The sequence below is a fragment of the Cottoperca gobio genome, chromosome 3 (assembly GCF_900634415.1).
Source record: "Cottoperca gobio chromosome 3, fCotGob3.1, whole genome shotgun sequence".
Taxonomy (NCBI): Eukaryota; Metazoa; Chordata; class Actinopteri; order Perciformes; family Bovichtidae; genus Cottoperca; species Cottoperca gobio.
The window spans coordinates 26,298,704-26,318,958 of record NC_041357.1 but is presented as its reverse complement, the minus strand read 5'-3'; the positions used below and the strand labels follow the sequence as shown (position 1 = coordinate 26,318,958).

Here is a 20,255-nt window from a genome sequence, read left to right as displayed (position 1 = left end):
CTTTTAACAGATGGAAGCGAGTTATTAAATATGGCACTTCCTATAGTGTAAGTGGCTGAGAGGATCTTAACTGATCAAGAGGGACTCTCCTGTTCAAAGCATTGTTAAAGTTTGAACAGGGATAAACACTACTGTTGCACCAGTGGTGGGTACTAAACGTGGTTAATGACTGGACATGGAAGAATCTGGATGAGCTGGCGGATGGGAGGGAATTTTAGTATGACTCGTGCTATAACAACATCCATACAGCCCATACTGATAGAGAGCACCAGCTCAATGTTGCAATAGACTACTGACCACTGCACATCAGATGCATGGAGACCTTACAGGACCGTGAGTTGTCTCAGTGTGTAAGCTAATGGTAGCCGTTCAAATTCATTTATTAATGTGCATCTGCTTACAATGTGTCACCAAAATGCAACAGGCCTATCAATGAGCCCGTCAGACGAGTGGCTATAACGGCAATAACGATGGACCATATTGGAAAACAAACACAAAACGTGGTTTTTTTTTAAAGCGGTTCAAAGATAACTGTTTAGCCATAGTTGCTAGCTACACAAAAAACATATTGCAATATATTGTACAGAGAAATATATATATCAGATGATCATATTGTAAAAGGATCATTTTAAAACCCATCAACCAACACAAAGCTGTTAGCCGACTCATGTGTGGCGCGCAGACATGATGCAGCTTCACAACAGTCACATAAAGAAGAAGTTCTGAAGCTTCTCAAGAGAAAACAATCACAAATGTTTAGTAATAATTTTGTATATATTATTCATGAATCTGATGCGGGGGCAAGCTGTAAATCTGGGTGGGCAGGTGCACATCAAGGCCAATCCATATCCGCCTCAGTACTGTCTGTGTCGGTGAAATCATCCTTTATTTAGTGTGGAATTAGCTTTCATAAAATGTCACCACTCTTGTTATCTTCATTATGTAAACGTGATGATATAAAACACAGATTATCACATCAGAATATTATCTTCTCATCACTGTTCTGGCCACTATCAGCCATGCACCTTATTGTTGAGCCCGGCTGACGATGTAGAAGAGATAAATGTTTAGTATTGTAGATGCTTATGAACAGCCACTGAATTAAAATAGTGCTGATGTTGTTGGTCAACACCATCGTTGGACTATTCAGTAATGTACACATTAAAAACATTTATAATATTTAAATTAAATTAAATGTTTGAAGTGGTGTAACCGAACAAAAAGTACTTATTTACACCCATTTCATTTTGAATAGAATTAATAATAATTGATTTGTTCAAGAATAAAATCAGTATATCTTCATGTGAGTAAAGTAAAGCGTCCATCTTTTTTTATTTACCTTATAATCCTGTCCCCAGTGTGTACCTGCCAGCGTACTGACCACAGAGCCCTCGGCTGAGGGGTCGCCGACCCTTCACCCCCGACCCCCCTCAGCTGGTCAAACTCTAACCCTGGAACAGATGGATAACAGACTCTATGCTTTATCTCCTCCTGACCACACTCTCCTTCTCTCTGCCTTTGCCACAGCCTTTCTTTTCACCTCTTGTTGCCCTTACTCTCTTTTCCTTCATCTTCCTTGTCCTGCTCTTGATTGCCTAAACTCTCAGATCCACTCCTGTCCTCACCTATGCTCCACTTTCTGTGTGTTTTGCCATTACTCTTTTTCCTCCTGCAACACTCCTCCCCTGTAATTTCACCCTATCACTTATTTTACCTTTACTCTTTTTCATTTCCTCTCTCTATCCTTCCTCACCAAGGTGCTTATTTTCTGCAGTGTGTTTATCAGCACTCCTCTAAAGGCTACGCTCATATGACAAACCGTGCTTGGACATATGACAGCCTATTATTGTGAATCAAATCAACATAACTGCCATGCTTAGTCGTAACACATTGATTATTTCACATTTCTAATTTCTAAGTGTGAACTCTTGGTTTGTGTCTGCAAAATACGTAATGTTAAAAGAAACAACACGATTTAAATCTTCAGTTTTGAGCAGAATTCAAAGGGGTAAGTATACTTTCACACATGCATATATATATATATATATAACCTCCAATACAGACAAACTAGATGACAGATGGAATATTAATGTTAGCAAGTAAATAGTTAAGTGTTTCTCTTATATACCCTGTGATTGTGTGTGTGGTTTTATTTCACTAATAGAAATGTGTTTCTGAGTCACTGGTGCACCATCCTCCTACATCCCTCGATTTGCATTGTATTTATAAAAGAAAGAATATTTTAGCTACGTCTTAATAGTCCAGTATTTTCTCTCATCGCTGTGTGTGTGTTAATATATGGGATCATTATAAACATTTATGCAGCAAAGGAGCCTCTCGTGCCAAAGGGGCTGACGCTCAGGCGGATCGAACCTTTCGATTGATACTGAAACAATTTGCATACTGATTCTCTTTCAGTGCGCACAGATCCATAACAACACCGGCCAGCTATTCAAATGCGCCTACATCCAGAAAAGCACGGAGAGAAGCTACGGCACCGGAGCAGGAAAAGAGAGGCTTATTGCGAGACGGATAATTTGCGATTGGAAACGGAGACGCATGCAGCGGCTAAGGATGTTTACCTCGGTCAGGATTTGGGACTCTGGCCGCTCTGGAGAAAAGCTGGAAGCCGGAGGAAGAGGACGAGGGAGAGGGTGGGACGGGGGGAAAACACACACGGAGGAAACGCGCGGATGCAAGAGCATCCTCTGGTTTTTGCAACTCGTATGTTGGAGTTAACGAGTTTATGTATTGATGTTGAAGCGCTGTAGTTCTGTGCGCTGCTGTCTGGCAGTGAGATGGGAGGCTGTTACAGATGCATGACAGAATGGGATCCTGCGGTAAAGACGGGGACTACAGTGCGAGTGTATGTTTGTGCGTTTTCCGTGCGTGTGTGTGTGTGTGTGTGTGTGTGTGTGTGTGTGTGTGTGTGTGCGTGTGCTTGTGTGTGGCGCAGAAGAAGAGAAGTTTAAATGCAGACATTTCGCACCCTGGCACCCTGTTGAGAAAAGACGTGGACAAAAGAGTGCTGTCCAAGTCTGACGCAGAGTTTCTCTGCACGCTGATGCATCTGCACACACGTACAGCAGCTTGCTGCGACACATTTCAACCTGTAATATCTGCATACTGGCATCAGTTCATGACCAAACAGGTTGCATAGAGGAGAGTTTTCTTAATTAAAGATTCGGCTTCATTAAATGCTGTTATAATAATGCAGTGTCAAGCCCACAGTGGGAAACATTATACAGAATTGTAACAATCGATTTTCTGCATGATGCAGTTCTGTAGCGTCAGGTTGTGGTGTTTTAAATGCAGGTTTATTCCCTTAAAGTTTCCTTTACACTAAGACATAAAACAACAAAGCTATTGCTGATAACAGCTGATTAATATGATACTTGGTCAACCATAGCTGTGCATACGCGCGCGCGCACACACACACACATATAGCTTCAGATTTCGCTGTATTGTAAAATAAAAATAATCTCATTGGAGATGCATTTATCTGAAACAGTAAAGTTTCTTTTGAGAGATGAGAATGTGATGGATTTAGATGCAAATACAACGATGCACTGGAAAACACGTTATCTTAGTAAAAGCAGCCCCACCCTCTCGTTGTTATCAGATGGAAAAATGTTGATGCAATTTGACAAAATGCAAAAAATTAACAATATTATTAATCCCTAATTATCAGGCTCGGAAATTAAAAGGATAGTCCTGTGTAAATTAGGAAATATCCATACAAGGAGGTGAGGATTTCCAGTGTAGTTTGTATTAAAATAAATCTCAGAGAACATATTGGAAATTAGTATTTCGTTTCGTTTTACCATAATAGTGATTTTAACCAGCCTACTTATTTTATATTATCATATTTTTTAAAGAGCAATTACTATTACAGCAATCTTAAATATGAGAAAATATTCTTTTTGCTAAAACAATTTCTAAAAGCAGATAAATTATGGCGCCAAAATATAGCATCAAATTACATTCCCAGCAATCTCAGCAGAAATGTGGAAGACGCTTATCAAACTGATTATCGATGTTCGTGAAGTCTGTTGGAGTAAAGAAGTCATTTGAATTTGAAGTGCACATTTAGAGCATCGCGGTGGGGCTGGTTTGGCTATCGTTAACACGGTTTTGTTGTCATAATTGGAGTCTCACCAAAGTTACAGGGAGTAATTGGGCGGCATATGGACACCTTAATGTAAAGTGATGCCTTATTCATTTCACATGAGTGCACGAATCATAGCAGGTGACGCGGAATAACACGAGGGAAGAGGCAGTTGATTTACCCCTGAGCAAGGCAGCAGGTCCGGGCATCTGCTGCTCTGACATGATGGCATTTATATTAATTAGGGAAACATAAAAAAGCAGTAAATTCCTTAATCAAGGAGGGAAACATTGGAGTTTTATTATCATAGCGTTGAGGTTTATTTGTTCCTGTTTGGTGACACCAGTTCGTCTTAAACGCTCACACGGATATAAAAAGTGTAGCAGCTTAAAGAGAAGATGATCTCTATAACTCTGGTTGTGAGGTCGACATGGTGATTTATTTATTTATTTATTTATTCGTGTTGCTTTTTTTATTTTTACTCGACTGTTTCAGCCTCATAATAAAGTAAAAATACATTTAAAACCATCTGTACAGCTTTAATACTAATTTAATGTGTATGGAAAGACTAATGTTTTACTTTCAGATATAACTCGGTGGCCGATTTATATAATCACCTTACTTAAATAAAAACATATATTTATAACATATTTAAAGATGCCTAAATTGCCACAGACTAGTATAAAAAAACGTATATTTTTAGGTTTGTTTATTCTAACAAATCAAAGGCCTTAGCCTGAGTTCCTCCAGGAATTATAATTTTATTCAGTATTGATTGGCGCGCTGTGGTGTGTTTTCAAGGCCTATACTTCAAATATGATGTAAAGGCCAGCCACAAACACTGCAATGCACATTTTTTTTTAGAAAAGAGCGCCGAGAGGCATATTCTCATACCTCCTAAAATATTCTAACGTTTAACATATTTGTATTTATCCGCAATTCTTGATTTTTGGGAGGATTTAACTGGGGGGGGGGGGGGTTATACATTAGATTTGCAGAGCAACAATATTTATTGATCTCGAGATTTAAAAAGTGAACCATTAAAGGGGGTGAAAAGAATCAAACAAGAGCAACTTGATTTTCTTTTCAAAAGGCTAATTCAGTTTTCCCATGCATGAGCATATCTTATGTGTTCATCCGCCATAAATAACCATATAGACTCAAGTAACCTCATTTATAAAAGTTTAGTTTCACCAGATGCTATTTAGCAGTGGCTTATTTCTAAACAAGCTGTAATTGTCATTTTGAACATCTATAACGCTTGCAACGCTGTGTCACTTTGCAGAGCTGCCGAAATATTGATCCACGGTCCTCTCTGCGAGGCATTATATTGTTTCTGCTCGGATATGCTGCTCTGGGCTTCACGGGAATATGCCCTGATTAATAATCAGTGTGAAACCTGTAAGTAATTGACACAGTGCCTTCAGGTGCCCATTGCCTGGCCTCACTTTGCTGCAGCACGTACTTTTCTTTTTCATATAAAACTGGATTATAGTAAAACAAAAAATAAAAAAACGAAATAATCTATTTTTCCAAACTCCTCTGCAAATCCACATCCTGCACATGCATGCATCTGCGAGGCACTACTTGTTGGCCCTTTTGCCTCTGTTTTCTTTGTACTAATTGAATTGAATCCCGCTTGAAATGTATCCTCTTTCAGAAGTGCTTAGACAACCGTGTCCCTTATAGGCTATTCTCTGCAAAGCAAATGTCACCGGCTCGGAGGGCCAGGCCTATCTCGGCACAATGGCCATAGAGAGCCAACACACATAAACACACAGCTCAGGTCGTGCAGACATGGCAGGAGTGTATCGATCCGTATGAGAATGTGTAGATGAGGTTTGCTGCCATATAAGGCCAAACATTGGCCTTTCATATTCCTCAGTCTTTCTACATCGTGTCTCTGGATCGGGTGTGCAGCGAAATAAAAATAGAGCAAATTGGCCACTTGACAAATACAGAAAAGAGAGTTATAAAATCTATAATTTTAAAGAACAATGCAAAACTGTATATAATCTGTATATTAGAAGATGACAAAAATCGGATTAAATTGAAGTGTGGGTACCTATAATATGGAGCATGAAACAGCTGATTTAAAATGAATTGTAAGCATATTCACGGTGTTTTTGTTTCCCTGTTGACAGCCCTTCTATTATGTCCGCAGGACTACACGGTTGGACAGCCACACTTCGAGGAATTAGTGTCCTTTTGTCTCGACACACGTCACACACACGCCGTTGACATTGACTTCACATCAGAGACAGTTTAACTTCTCCTCTTTTTTTTCTTCTTTTCTTTTATTTAACTCGTTCAACCGAGTGCTGGGTCTATTGTGGGGACCCTGACAGATGCAGGGCCCCTAGCAGGTCCAGGACAGGGAAAAGTCTGAAAGGTTAATCTGTCCCCCCGCAGATGTTGGCTTTGGGAGTCTTGAAGCGTCACCTTTGACATGTCCCTCATTCAGCAGGGGGTCCAGCAGGACACTGACCGCTGCAAGCTGTCACCTCGGCCGGCGGAGGACGCCCTGCGCTACCGCTCTATTAGGCTAAACGGCCCCTGACATGTAAGCAGGGACCGGCTTTTATCAGGCTGCAGGTTTGGGGAGTTTGACACCCATGCAGCATAAAGCCGTACAACAACACGGGGATACCAGTCGTGTTATGTGTCAGCATGTCATTTCCTCCACGGCCTTGGACTTTATAGAGAAGTTGAGATTGTGTCTGTGAGTGAATTTGTATAATTTAGAAGTTTCTGTCGACAACAATAAATGTTCTCTTATTGAATAAATAAAATGTTGGAGTTTTATTTGTAATGCCACTGTGTGTAGGCAAGTTGTTTTTGTTTTACTTAAATGATTATCAAAGTTAAGGATTAAAATGTGCATGTGTCCAAATAGGACACACACACACACACACACACACACACACACACACACACACACACACACACATATATACTGCTGGGCTTGGTTCGTTAAGCCTAATGGTTGAACAATAGACACATCTGCTCATCTTTTTTCTATCAAAAGAGAAGGTACTACAGTCTTCTTCGTTTGTTTAAACCGCCACATATTTGGTAAGGGTTGTGGGGGCGGGGTGGTGCAGCTGAAGTAGCCTTGTAATGAAATAATGGATCTGTGCATGGTGAGCATGAATACAACTTTATTGGCAGCCCTTTAGCTGCTAATTAAAATCATTATGCTTTGTTGTAAGTTTTTGAAGCCTTAGAGAAGATTTAGGTGTGTTGTCATTGGGGGGTTTGGAGGTTTTGAATCCCAGACCTCACTAGTTAAAAATCAACTCCAAATGAACCCGGAAGTTTACTTCATTTGCACTTAATCATTTAAGGAGGACTGAAGATAAAGCCTCATTATAGCTCTAATGAATGCAACGTTTTCTAAACAACAATTGGCAATCAAACATTAGGTGCTGCGTTCACTCCATTTCTGCGGGTCGATTCTGTGAGGATTTTATTAGAGATCCGTGTTTTTGCATTTTTTAACATTTCAGTAAAGGCTGTATGTGGGCTATCGGGGAGAATAGCTTTTAGCAGGTGGTTTGATACCTCCCTTCCTTAATAAGGTAGCTGACGTCAGAGCAATGGGGCGGTGTGCATGTGTGTTTGAGAGAGAGAAAGAAAGAGAGAGAGTATGGGAGGAGATGGGTGTTCGCAGTGCGCATGTGCAGACAGTGATCTGTGCTGCGGTGGAATAGGGACTGGAGACACACAACTAGAGAGATGGCGCGGCACCCGACCGGAGCGCAAGGACAGCTGGTTGGCGGTGGGGGGGCTTGAAATATAAAGAGAATCAGAAAATAATTTTTTTTTTAAACAACAAAAATATCAAGAAAAAAAGGGATTCGAAAAAAGGAGTTTCCATTCGGCCAGACAGCGTCAGAGGCATCGGACAATATATGTGAATTTAAGGACAGAAAAGCAAAGGAGGCTGCTGCAGGAAAGAAGAAAAAGCAACAAAAGAGAATTGAACTTTACTGGACGTGAGGACTTCTGGACATCAGGTAGATCAGATAGATGGTTTGTCCACAGCGCTGCACGGATCATGAACGCACAGCTGTCGATGGAGAATATTGGCGACATGCACGGAGTGAGCCATGAGTCCGTGGTCGGTCACGGAGACCTGATGAGTGGCCACAGTCCGCATGCCCGTCCGAGCCCCCGGGGTCTAAGCCACCGCGCTATGGGCATGGCAACCCTGTTGGACAGCGGAGACTATCACCCCGGACACCACGGACACCTGCATCCAGCCATCAGCATGTGTGAAGTCCCCCCTGGCATGAGTGCAAGCAGCACTTACACCACCCTAACCCCACTGCAGCCTTTACCCCCCATCTCCACCGTGTCCGACAAGTTTGCGTCCCATCATCACCACCACCACCATCCCCATCATCCTCACCATCATCCCCACCAGAGGATCCCCGGAAATGTCAGCGGCAGCTTTACGTTGATGCGAGAGGACCGGAGTCTGGCGCCTATGAACAGTCTGTATCCTTCATATCATCACAAAGATCCCTGCATGGGCCAGAGCCTCTCCCCGCTGTCTGGTTCCGGTCTGGCCAGCATACACACGTCCCAGGCCGGAATCCCTCCCTACGCTCATCCCGGTGCCGCCATGCCTGGTGAGAAGATGCTCACCCCCAGCGGGTTTGAGGCTCACCACCCGTCCATGCTCGGCAGACACACGGAGCAGCACATGAGCTCCTCAGCGGGCATGGTACAAATCAACGGCCTCCACCACCACCCGCACGCCCACCTTGGCGCGCAGGGGCACGGCCAGGGGCTGGTGAACAGCCGGGAGCAGGCCTCCGGGCCCGGGCAGCAAGGGGGTGGCGGTGGAGTGGGTGGTGTTTCTGGGGGCCAGATGGAGGAGGTGAATACCAAAGAGGTGGCACAGAGGATCACCACGGAGCTGAAGCGCTACAGCATCCCTCAGGCCATCTTTGCCCAGCGGGTCCTGTGCAGGTCCCAGGGGACCCTGTCCGACCTGCTGAGAAACCCCAAACCCTGGTCCAAGCTCAAGTCCGGTAGAGAGACCTTCCGCCGCATGTGGAAATGGCTGCAGGAGCCTGAGTTCCAACGCATGAGTGCGCTCAGGCTCGCAGGTGAGCGAAGCCTCGGTAATGCCCCCTTTTTGTTTTCATCTTCTGAATGTGTGGCTGAGAGAAACAGACGTCCCTGTTATGTCAGAACAGAGGATCATTAGCCCTGAATGCAACCTTATATTGAGCAATGGGGTCAAAGGGTCTGGGGACTGAAACTGAGAGTAGTTTTTTATTATAACAGGGAGAAAAAAATTACTAATTTTCCATCAGGTTAACATTCAGGACAAATGTTCCCTCTAGGCTGATAGTTCTTCATCCAAATAACATGTCTCCACTTCTCTCCAGATTAAACCATCATGATAAAGGGTGCTGTAAATCAAATGGATTTAGATTCAAGCAGGCCATGCCTCAGGGTTTGGTTTGGAGGGGGAGTCTGTTGGACGGTCAACATGATACAGTGTGTTGACCAATATGTGAAGTCGCTGAAGTTAAAAAAGTGCTTCACCAAAAGCTGGAGCTCGTGCACCAAATATCGTGATATCAATATACATCCCTTTTCTGTCTCTACACTGATTTTGGGGTTGTGTGAAACAAGTGCTCATGTCATTTTACCTCAAAATATCGACCGCTGGACGTAAGCCGATCCTTCGCCCAGAAATCGTTAGGAATGTGTTTATTTTGGTGTAGATGCAACCGATCAGCCTTTTTGGTGTTGCCCTTGGTGTAAACAGAGAGACAGAAAAGTGTGCATGCACGTGTTCTTGAGAGTGCATGAAAAACTCAATTTAAATGTCAAGTAAAGGTGAAGTGATGCATTATTTAGTCAGTGAAATGGGCTTTGTCTTTCACTTTGTTAAAATCGTAGGCCTTCATTTCAGACTAGAACCAAATGGAATGGAGAGGAGAGCATGTGTTTATGTTTTGCTCGTAAACTAACCCTGACTTGGCTGAGGTTTCTCTAATTAACTGATAGACCTCTGTATTAATTTGTCCCTGAGGTACGCACGAGTCAATTAGGGCGCGCATTGAGGCCCAAATTGCACGTGCACGTACACAGACACCCAATGGATTTCTTTTTAACGTTTATAGGCCTAATCAATGACCTACAAATGGGCTTTTTGGCTTTTTGAAAAGTGAGGCTGCGGCCACATGGAAAGTGCGTGATTTTGCGTGCTTGTGTGTGGGTACGTGCATGCCCACGCGTGTGCACGTGAGTGTAATCGCAATTGATTACTTTTCAGTTTTCCCATCTGCTGCTGCTCCTGCGCTGTGTGTGTGTGTGTGTGTGTGTGTGTGTGTGTGTGTGTGTGTGTGTGTGTGTGTGTAGGTGTTGGTAAAAGATGAGATTTTATCACTTGCAAATGAGTAAAGAAAATATTAATTGAACCTTTGAAAGCTGGTTTTGAATTTGATTATTAGTGTGATCAGCCTTTAATTGAAACACACATCAGGTCAGTAGTATATTGATTTAGATTTAAAATTAAAGGAAGAGAAATTCATACTGGAAAAAATAAAAGTCTCAGGCCTGATTTAGTATTTTTTCCTCTTCATCTTTCCTTGAGCATGCAAATTCTTATTTATTAGAAAATAAAATCAAAGATGAAAATGACAAAGTTTCTCTTGAGCAAACACTTACAATATAGAATGATAGCTTTGAGCTGGGAAACGCTACAAGAAAATACATGACATCCAAAAAAAATAGTTGGGGGACGAGAATAATTTTACAGTTTAAAAGTAAATAAATGTAAAGAGAATAGACTGAGCGCCATTTTATTGATCCGTTCGTTCCGAGGTGAAGTAGATATGTGATCGTGTGCTGAAGTAGGTGTGATATACTTATTGATTTTAGGCTTCTGAAATTAATCTCGGGCCTTGTCTCTCTTTCCCACGTATTCAATTACCTATCTGAATTTGCTTGAATATAATATAATAGAAGAATAGAAGAAGGCAGATTTGGTACAGGACAAATATAATACATTCAGAAACGAGATATCAGTTCCACTCAGTAAATCCGCTGTAATTGCATAGACAATTTTCAAATATGGTAGTTTTTTCTGGTGTTTTTTTAGAAATGGTAAGAGTATTACCTATTACATTCTTGCTAGGAGAGGGTTGAATATTTGGAGCATGTGTAATGGTCTGTTTGTTGTTCTCGTGCTCTCTGTGAGATTATGAAATGCAGGACTATCGTCACACCGTGTCTGTAGGCCCAGTGTGTGCAGTCTGTTTGAGTGTGTGGAGTTATCTGTGTGTTTGTAATGATTAGCCGGGAGCAGCAGCAGTGTGTGTGTCTATGTGTGTGTGATTAGCGTGATAACGAGGCCGCTGTTATGTCCCCCTGGTCCTGGGAAAGCTGCCTCTCTGCCCGGGCCTGCAGTGCCGGGGCCGGGCCGCTCTGTGGTGGCTCCTGCTGTCTGAGTGGCCTTCACTGCTGCTGATTTATAGCAGCTCCGGCTCTCTGTTAATATTTACCAGCACTGGAGACACCGGGCTGCTCAAACTCACAATTATACTCCAGTTTATGGTCATGCGGGGTAGGTCTCTGCACTGTACTTTACTACACACCTGAGAGTGTGTGTCTGCTAAAAATTAGGTTACACGGTGGGATGGACAAAATAAGCTTCAACCTAGACTGAGTTAATAAATATGAGTATTTGTCTCTCTCTAATTAGGTTTACTGTGTACACGTGGATTTGAAAGGCATAAAAAATAAAGACCAAAAATATTCTACGACCGTAGTAACTCGAAGTAATGAGCCACTTTAAATGCACTACGAATGCCTTATGTAATGTAATATTGTTAGCTGTTTTTATAATGCAGAGATAGGCTTAGAGTAATGTTTCCAATGTTTCTCCATATATTGTAGGACATTCTGTATACATGCATTATTTTTATTGTATTACTTTCCTTTGTATATTACTGGGTTTTGAGGTCTTCAATAATACAAAGCTTTTATTCACCCGGTGCTTTTTGCTAAATTAATCAGCACCGGTTTAGAAATTGTTTTGTGGTTAGAATCTGCCGTTCATTGATTTCCCCGGTGAGTCCATATTGGGCCTTGCTCCAGCAGCCCACGTCTGCCCCCTCCTGGTCTCTGATGAACCTCAATTTGTATGGCTGAACTAGGGCTTAAAAAAAATGAAATTGCAACGAGATCAGTTGAAGGGATGTTTGATTTGCTGTCAAACGGATTCCCAAGTTCTTCTTTCCAATATTAGATGATCTGTAGTTCATTTTTCCAAAGCTGTAGTTTATTGCGGCGCACCTTTGTTTTCAGCACTCCGGACAGCGCTCATTGTTTCCCGGCAGACAGGCTTCCTGTCTGTCTGCTCTCCTCCAGAACATGAGGCTCATTGAACAAACGTTTGCCCAATGAAAGAGTGTCTTGTTTGGAACTAAAGTGCCACTGCTTCCAACCTTTCTGCATGAAGTTATTGACATATTACATCTTCTAAGAGGGATGCTACTAAAACAGATTCCTTAAATATGCACTGCGTAGTTCAGTGTATACTGCAGTCATTTTGTTTTTATCTAATTCAATTTACCAATCAACACAAGTTACACCAGAAACATTCACATCAGCTGTTGCAACTTGTGTTTGAGTTGTAGATGCACAAGACATTAAAGCGTTAAAAATGCTTGTTGTGATGTTAAACACCACCTACAGGAAAACAGTACTATATATTAAGCAACACTGGTATCAGCTAAACATTACCTTACTGCTGATATTTGCTGCTGATGCCTGGTTGGAATGAAAACAGACTTATATGTTAAGCTTGTATGGGGGACACCTAATACTGAGGTAATTCATGGGTCAATCCATGGATTGACTCAGGACTTTTTTTAATCCAAGGTCAAGGTGCGATGGAGATTCTAATGCCAGTCATAGTTCTTGTCTTTGCACAACTATATTCTTCCCTATCTCACAAAGCCACTCTCTCTTTTCTGTCTGTCTCTTTCCTGAATCCTCCACAGCATGTAAGCGTAAGGAGCAGGACCACGGCAGAAGCGAGCGGGGAAGCATGTCCAAGAAGCCCCGGCTGGTGTTCACAGATGTGCAGCGGCGGACGCTCCATGCCATCTTCAAGGAGAACAAGCGTCCATCCAAAGAGCTGCAGATCACCATCGCCCAGCAGCTGGGCCTCGAGCTGACCACAGTCAGCAACTTCTTTATGAACGCACGCCGTCGGAGCCTCGATAAGTGGGTGGACGATGGCTCCGGTCACCCAGCCAACTCTGGCCCCAACGCCTGCACCAAAGCCTGAAGACGGACTGATTGGACCAACTGACTCAACCTCGGTGGAAAAGCTTTAAAACTTAAGAGAAACAAAGAGAAACTTAAAAAGACCTTGAAGCAACGTTTTGCCCTTAAACCTGTACTATATTGATATTTATAGTATCCAAAGATGAAAAAACAAACCAAAGACTTCTTGTTTGACCTGCTTTGAAATGTTTGTTTCAGCAACACATTTACGTGTAACATACTGCAAAAAGACTATAGTTTTACCCCCCTTCACACACTCACTGTCACTGGTCTCTAGCTTTACTACACCCCCCCACACCTCCCCACCCAGTATCAATCTATCATTCACCATCCTTATCTTTAATCTGATTGGTTGGTTTTAATGATGGGTCCCGAAATGGAGGTTTAATCACCCTATTGGCAGTCTGATCTGCAGCTGTCCACACCCTTGAAAAACAGCCAGAATGTGGAGCTCCGGTGGGATTGGCCAATCAACTTTAAAGACAAAAAAAAATCCTACAGGAGCAAATGGATTGTTGTGCAACCTTGTTTGGATCGGTGGCGGTGGACTGTCTGTCCATCTGTCTGCCTGTCCAGCTGTCTGTCTTTCTATCAAGCATTCCAGACAGACGGGGGAAATGCCCATGTGTAGACTGCTAACCCGAAACCAACAACCCCAGCCCTGAACCAAACCAAAAAAAAAAAACCCTAACCTCAACCCACATGGTAGTGCTTTCTTCCAACATGCTGAAGCGTTGAATAATTTAAACATGAGAAACCAAAGCCTTCTACAACCTGAAGCCTCTCATACATCTTAGAAATCAAACCTTTAGAATCTGCTATCAAGTAATTTGACCAAAGAGTGTATTTTGTATCTTAGTTTTTACCTCATGTCACCCTTTACCTCCTGAGACAGACTGTTACAGAATGTCACTGCTTATGGTCGGTAAAACCTTTTGTGTCATACGTTCCCTCCAAGTGGAAATATTATATTACACAACTCTGAAAATTGACTATTGATATTTGCCTTATAGATGCCTTTTTGAATCAAACTAAATATTCCAGTGATATCTTCACAAACACTCTGGTGAATGTTGCTTTAAATGTGAAGATGAATCATTACAGATACATCCTTTCCTGTGAGTCTGTTCAGATAATGCCGACAGATTCAGCTCAAGTTTATGAGTTCAAATACCAGCAGTTGGCAAACAAAGACCATTCAGTAGTGTGTTTTCTCTGCAAAGGTGAAACCAAAGATGTTGCCTCTCATGCTTTATATGTGTGCTTGTGACGCAGTGAGGGAGACAGACGGCCCCTGATGGGTTTTTTTAAGGACAACGTGTCACCACTCTAATAACAAGCATCAGCGGCACTCTGTCGTCCCTGTGCGCTTCATACGTATTTGATTTTATCTCCTCATCAAAGATGTTGGGTGGAGGGGATGATATCAATGATCAAATCACTTTCAGGCGCTTACACAGCAATGTCACCTCGTCACCTGAATACGAAAGCACCCCCACCCTGCCTGTTGGCAATCCCCAGACTTCCCCCCCCTCACATCCTGCCTTCCGCTCTCCGGGTAAGCTATGCATTTCAGCACTAGGAGGAAAGCACTACACAGGGCCGGCCCAGGGCAGCGTATCATTAAATATATTGAGCTGGCCCCTTGCCATCATCCTCCTTAAGGCCAGGGTTAGCAGCTCTACATTCATCAGAACGAGCGTGGAAGGAGAGGCGAGAGGGAGCTGCTTCTTCACCTCTGGAAGAAAAAAAACCAAAAAGACGACAAGAAACAAAAATGTGTCAAGACCTGCTGATGTTTTATAGTGTGAACCAAAGATGCTACCTCACTCAAGTTCCATACGTGATTTCTATCACTTTGATGATACCAAAGATAACCAAAGATTTTTTCTCATTGCACGGCCTCTATGAGTGGTGTTAAAAGATGTTGTATGTCTCCCCTTCCCCCCATCTCCTCTATCTCTCTTCCTTTCTTCTCACCTTCTCCCCCTCCCACCTGCTCTCAACCCCTGCACCCCTGCTATGCTCTTGCTTCATCTGTGCTCTGATTACAGCTCCATAGATAGTCATGCTGATGTAGCTATAGGCAGATATGCTGATCTAGCCATAGATACACACAAGCGACCGTGCAGGTGCCTGCGGGGTGCAGCAAACGCACTAGCGACTGTGATCAGTCTTTGTGCTTGGTAGCAGCACCAAAGTATTCATTTCTACCACAAAATGTAAAAGCTGACATTGTGGCTGTATAACAAATTAAAGGTTTCAGTTTGGTTTTAGTTTATTTATATAAAAAGTAATCAATATAAATTTGACAGAGTACCCCGCTATGGAGTGTTCAGCTGTATGTCTACTCGGCCCTGCCTCTTAGTGTGTATCTATAGCTTGATAATATTGATCCACTAAATAGGTCAGACGTCTTTACACGATAACAGGCAGACAAGCTGACATAGCCATGGGCAGAATTGTTGACTCAACTATAGGCAGACATGTTCCTGAAAGTAGAAGCAGACGTGTCGCAATCTTTCTAAAACTCCCAGGACGAGTGCCTTGCTTGAACCAAAGTGTTAAACCGCTGTTGACCTCTCACCTTTGACTCTGTGAATACCTCAGCCTGTAGAAGGGCCACTACTGAAGAAACAAGGAAAAGGTTTTTTTTTTTAAATCACACCGTGGTGCTTTCGCCAGCGCAACCATGCAATGAAAACATACCAAAGGAATTTCTCTTGTCCACTTCTACAGATTAAACCAAAGGTCTTTGTTTCTCCTCTCCTCTCCTCTGCCCCCCCCCCTCTTTTACCCCTCCACCCCTCCTTTCCCCAACCTTCCCTGTCTCTCTGCTGTGTGTAGGAAGGTTCAGCACTCTGGCCGTGCATGTCTTTACCAATGTCTCTGAATACCTCATAGTAATAATTCCTTTGAGTTCTGCATTGAGACGTCTATCTGTGAGTAAGGCAGAACTCCACTCGTGTGGTAACTGTTATTGTTACTTCAAAAAGCTGTATGATTATCTATTTTGAAGCTGTTGTTTTTTGGCAGAAGTGCTCTGTTTCAAGTCACGGAGGACAAGTTTCAGGGTTGATGTATGAAACTTAAGGGATGGAGGGAGAAGTGTATTTTTTATCAGATATTGGGTTATGCCAATATTATGATGGTAGACTATTGCTTTTACAGGGTAAAACCAACTGCTGTGATATTGTGTTTATATTTTGCCTTTTCTCTACTTCTGTGTTGTGATTTTAATTTAATTGCATTTTTGTAATGGTTAACCACTGCTTTAATTTATGCATTTGTAGAAACTCTAGATTTGTATATAGTAGGTTTTTGAAGAAAAAAAACAAACAAAAAAGACAGTTTTATGTTACAGCCTTATTTCCCACGCTTAGATATAAAAAGGAGTAGTTTGTATTCTTCTTCAGCTAAATCCTAGCCGGCATTTCAATGTGTGTTTTAAACACTGCCAGAAACCCAGACAGTTGATTTGCCAACGCAGACAAAGTTATACAGGAGCTACTTTGTTGAACAGCTGGCAAAAAGCAGTGTGTACGTGTGTGTGTTTTTTCTATTCTTTTGACTTTTTAAAAGAAAACGGTTATTTTATGGGTATTACTGCACATCCAAAGATTTTTAAAACAAACCAAAAATTGGAAAAAAATATGTATAATGTTGAAAAGCACTGGCATTTGTGAGGTAGACTTGTTGAGTTTTGATTTGCCATTCGCACGGGTATAGAATGTAGAAGGCGTAGGGCTATGTAGACAAGCTTACTCTACCATGTGGGGAATCTCCTGTTCAATGTACAATCTGAAGCATTTGAAACGAGGGCTGCAAGTCCCGCTCACTTTGCTGTCTCATGCACAGAGTGAGGTGGAGTGGAGGCTGGGCAGCCGGTCTGCCAGGGGCTGTGCCACGGAGCTGGGTCTGTTTTTATTGCCGTGGCACTGCCGCCTCGCTCCATCTAGTATCTGTTCTTTTGGTACGTACTCGTGTAATGACTATGAGCAAAGTCTAATAAAACTGCAAAGAACTTAACAAGGAATCAGTGTGTGACTGTATGGGGACGATCACCTGCTCTTATTTTTCTGTGTGTGTGTGTGTGTGTGTGTGTGTGTGTGTGTGTGTGTGTGTGTGTGTGTGTGTGTGTGTGTGTGTGTGTGTGTGCAACTCAAATGTCAAGTGCTGCTTGAGGTATGCAAGTTTGTGTGTGTGTGTGCTTATTTGCATGTGTTTCTTTACTGTGTGTTCGTCTATTGTTAAAATCCGTATGTACTGCTGATGTGTATGCATGTGTGTGTCTGATTGGTGCACATCCCGACAGTAAGTTTAATTCCCTCTGGTTGTCAGAGGCCTTACTGTCAGTACTGCTTCCTCTCTGTCATGCAGACAGCACAGTATCAGCATGTTACGCAGTCACAGAATGGAGAATGTGAAAAGTCTTTCAGAAAAGTACAGGTGCTTAACTTATAAATGCATGTGTTGAAGAGGGAATGAATGATGCAGTGTGGATCTACCTTTCCCCATTTCCACATGTTCTGTTATTTATTTAGTCCATAAGGAGTTCCCATATGATGGGTAGCTTGGCTACAAGTCTCATAACAATACTGCGGCGCCTACGACAATCATCTGGATCTCTTAACGCTGGGGAACTAGTTTCTCACCCGCAGAGGGGTGTCCTCCAGCTATTCATATACAAAGATGCTTGAAGGGTTTTGATAAACAAGCATATTTGTTGTCATAGACATTTAGAAATAGATTACAGTAGTAGTTCATCTTGCACTTGCATTTCAAAATGAAATCTCATTGCTCTCGTCAGCCTTGTGCTCTTGTCAACCTTGATCTCTTTCTTTTGACTTCCTTTTCAACTCACAATGCTTTTTCAGTTTCAGTGTGTGTGTGTGTGTGTGTGCGTGTGTGTGCGTGCGTGCGTGAGTGCCTTTGTGTGTGTGTGTGTGTGTGTGTGTGTGTGTGTGTGTGTGTGTGATTGTGCCAGAGGGGCAACACTGTCAGTGTTACTCTCAGACGTATAGCTCCATGTGTCATGACTTGATTTGTCATTGCTGTTTCCAGGCTTTGCTACTGCTTTCTCAGTGCCGTGCAATATCATCTGTTGTGATTGCTAAGCAAATGAAAAAAAAAAAAAATGAAAGAAAATTGAGAAGCAAGTGATGATGTCATCCAGCTTTTTTCAGTGTTCAAAATGTTTCAACATTTCTGTAGTCACAAAAAGTAGAAAATAAACCGTTGGTATTTCCAGCTTCTGAATCCCGGCTCTTGTTATTATTATTATTTTTATTTGTGTTGTGTTTTGTTTTGTCTTTTTTTATTTCTCAGCAAATTCTTCATTTTAATTAAAATGTGGATTAAGGGGGGGGGGGATATTATTCAAATGATAAATAGCTGATTTTGCAATACAATTTTTAAGTCCCACATCAAAGGGGAATTTATTCAAAAATGTGTCTCAGCCTATAAAAGCAGTTTTTACAGAGCTGTAAAATCCTCAATCAGTTATTCTTAACTATCACTTTATTTCTCATGTAATGTGTGGTCCACCTTCACCGCTCACAGTGCAATTAATGTGTATCAACCTACAGACCATGCTGTAGTAATGTTGGAGAAGGTGCATTTAAACATCTAATTTGAAGATCTGTAAATAGTCAACCAGATTTGAATTCCAAATGGCAGAAACATACGGTGATGTGGCCCTTTAAATAACTCTGGATCATCATCATAGCCTTAATATATTTTACCTTACAAGGAATCACAGATGAATTAAGCCAAGCGGCGACATCCACACTTCAATCTATAAGTCATTTCATTGATTGAACTCAGCGACACAACAATAAAGCTAAGTAAATAGATTTTCTTTGCGATGTGTTTCTTCTGTTTGTGCTGTTAAACCCCCACAAATCCATCTTGCAGTAATCCATCTCCCGAAGGTGATTTATGATGTACTCTCGATACTCTGACTCAATTTAGATGCAAATAGGGGAAGCAAACATTTGGGGAAACTGTTTGACATCAGTTGAATTCATATTCTTGACGGTCAAGTTCCAAGTCACATACTTCATTTCTCAGTTAAAACATTGAGTCGGCGGTAAATAATCGATCCTCATCAGACTGAGCAACTGTACGTGTGCCTTCGGTTGGACCAACACTTTGTCAAGCTTGTCAAAGAAGCCGAGCCAGACCCACGCCTGGAAATACTTCCAATTGAGGATGCAATGATAGCCTAGCAGAAGAACGAGCTTAGCTGTGTGTGAAGACAATTAGCCTGGTGAGTGTTGTCTGCAGCGGTGGAATGTAACTAAGTACATTTACTTAAGCACTGTACGCCTACTTAAGTAGGTACTTTAACTTTACTTGAGTATTTCCATTTCACTTTCTACTTCTACTCCACTACATGTTGGAGGCAAATACTGTGCTTTTTACTCCACTATAGTTATTTGACAGTTTTTAATACGATCTTTGCAGCTGTAGGTTGTTAATAGTAATAATAATAATGATATAATAGATTAAGCTACCGCTTTTCATCTCTTTAAGTGGGTCACAGTGCACTGAATAAAGGCACTGCTGTGTGCCACATGGGCGCTCTCTTATTTATGAATGTGTCTTGAATGAAGATTGAAGAGTCACAGGACAGCGAGCCAAAGGGAGTCCCAGCACCTGGCCAAATGTCTGCGCTCTTTCACCTCAGGTGCACTCTTATGTGTACAACATTTGTCTTTCAGTCCCTGGAGTGGTTGGAGTTGCCCTTCCCCTGCCCTCTTCTTCCCCTCTCATCTATCTAGTATATATAGATACTCATCTATCTAGATCTCATCTATCT

The 20,255-nt window shown here is 42.1% G+C and overlaps 1 protein-coding gene across 2 annotated transcripts; it reads left to right on the top strand.

Moving 5' to 3' along the window:
* Nucleotides 1–7,779: 7,779 nt before the first annotated feature.
* On the top strand, nt 7,780–18,617 carry onecut1 (one cut homeobox 1). Of its 2 annotated transcripts, none has more exons than XM_029428725.1 (2): nt 7,780–9,228; nt 13,144–18,617. In XM_029428725.1, the coding sequence occupies exons 1-2, from the start codon at nt 8,169–8,171 to the stop codon at nt 13,431–13,433; spliced, it is 1,350 nt and encodes a 449-aa protein (XP_029284585.1). In that variant the 5' UTR covers nt 7,780–8,168; the 3' UTR covers nt 13,434–18,617. The 2 variants fall into 2 exon arrangements, with proteins under 2 accessions (XP_029284585.1, XP_029284584.1); XM_029428724.1 differs by having other exon boundaries at nt 7,780–9,243.
* The last annotated feature ends 1,638 nt before the right edge of the window (nt 18,618–20,255 follow it).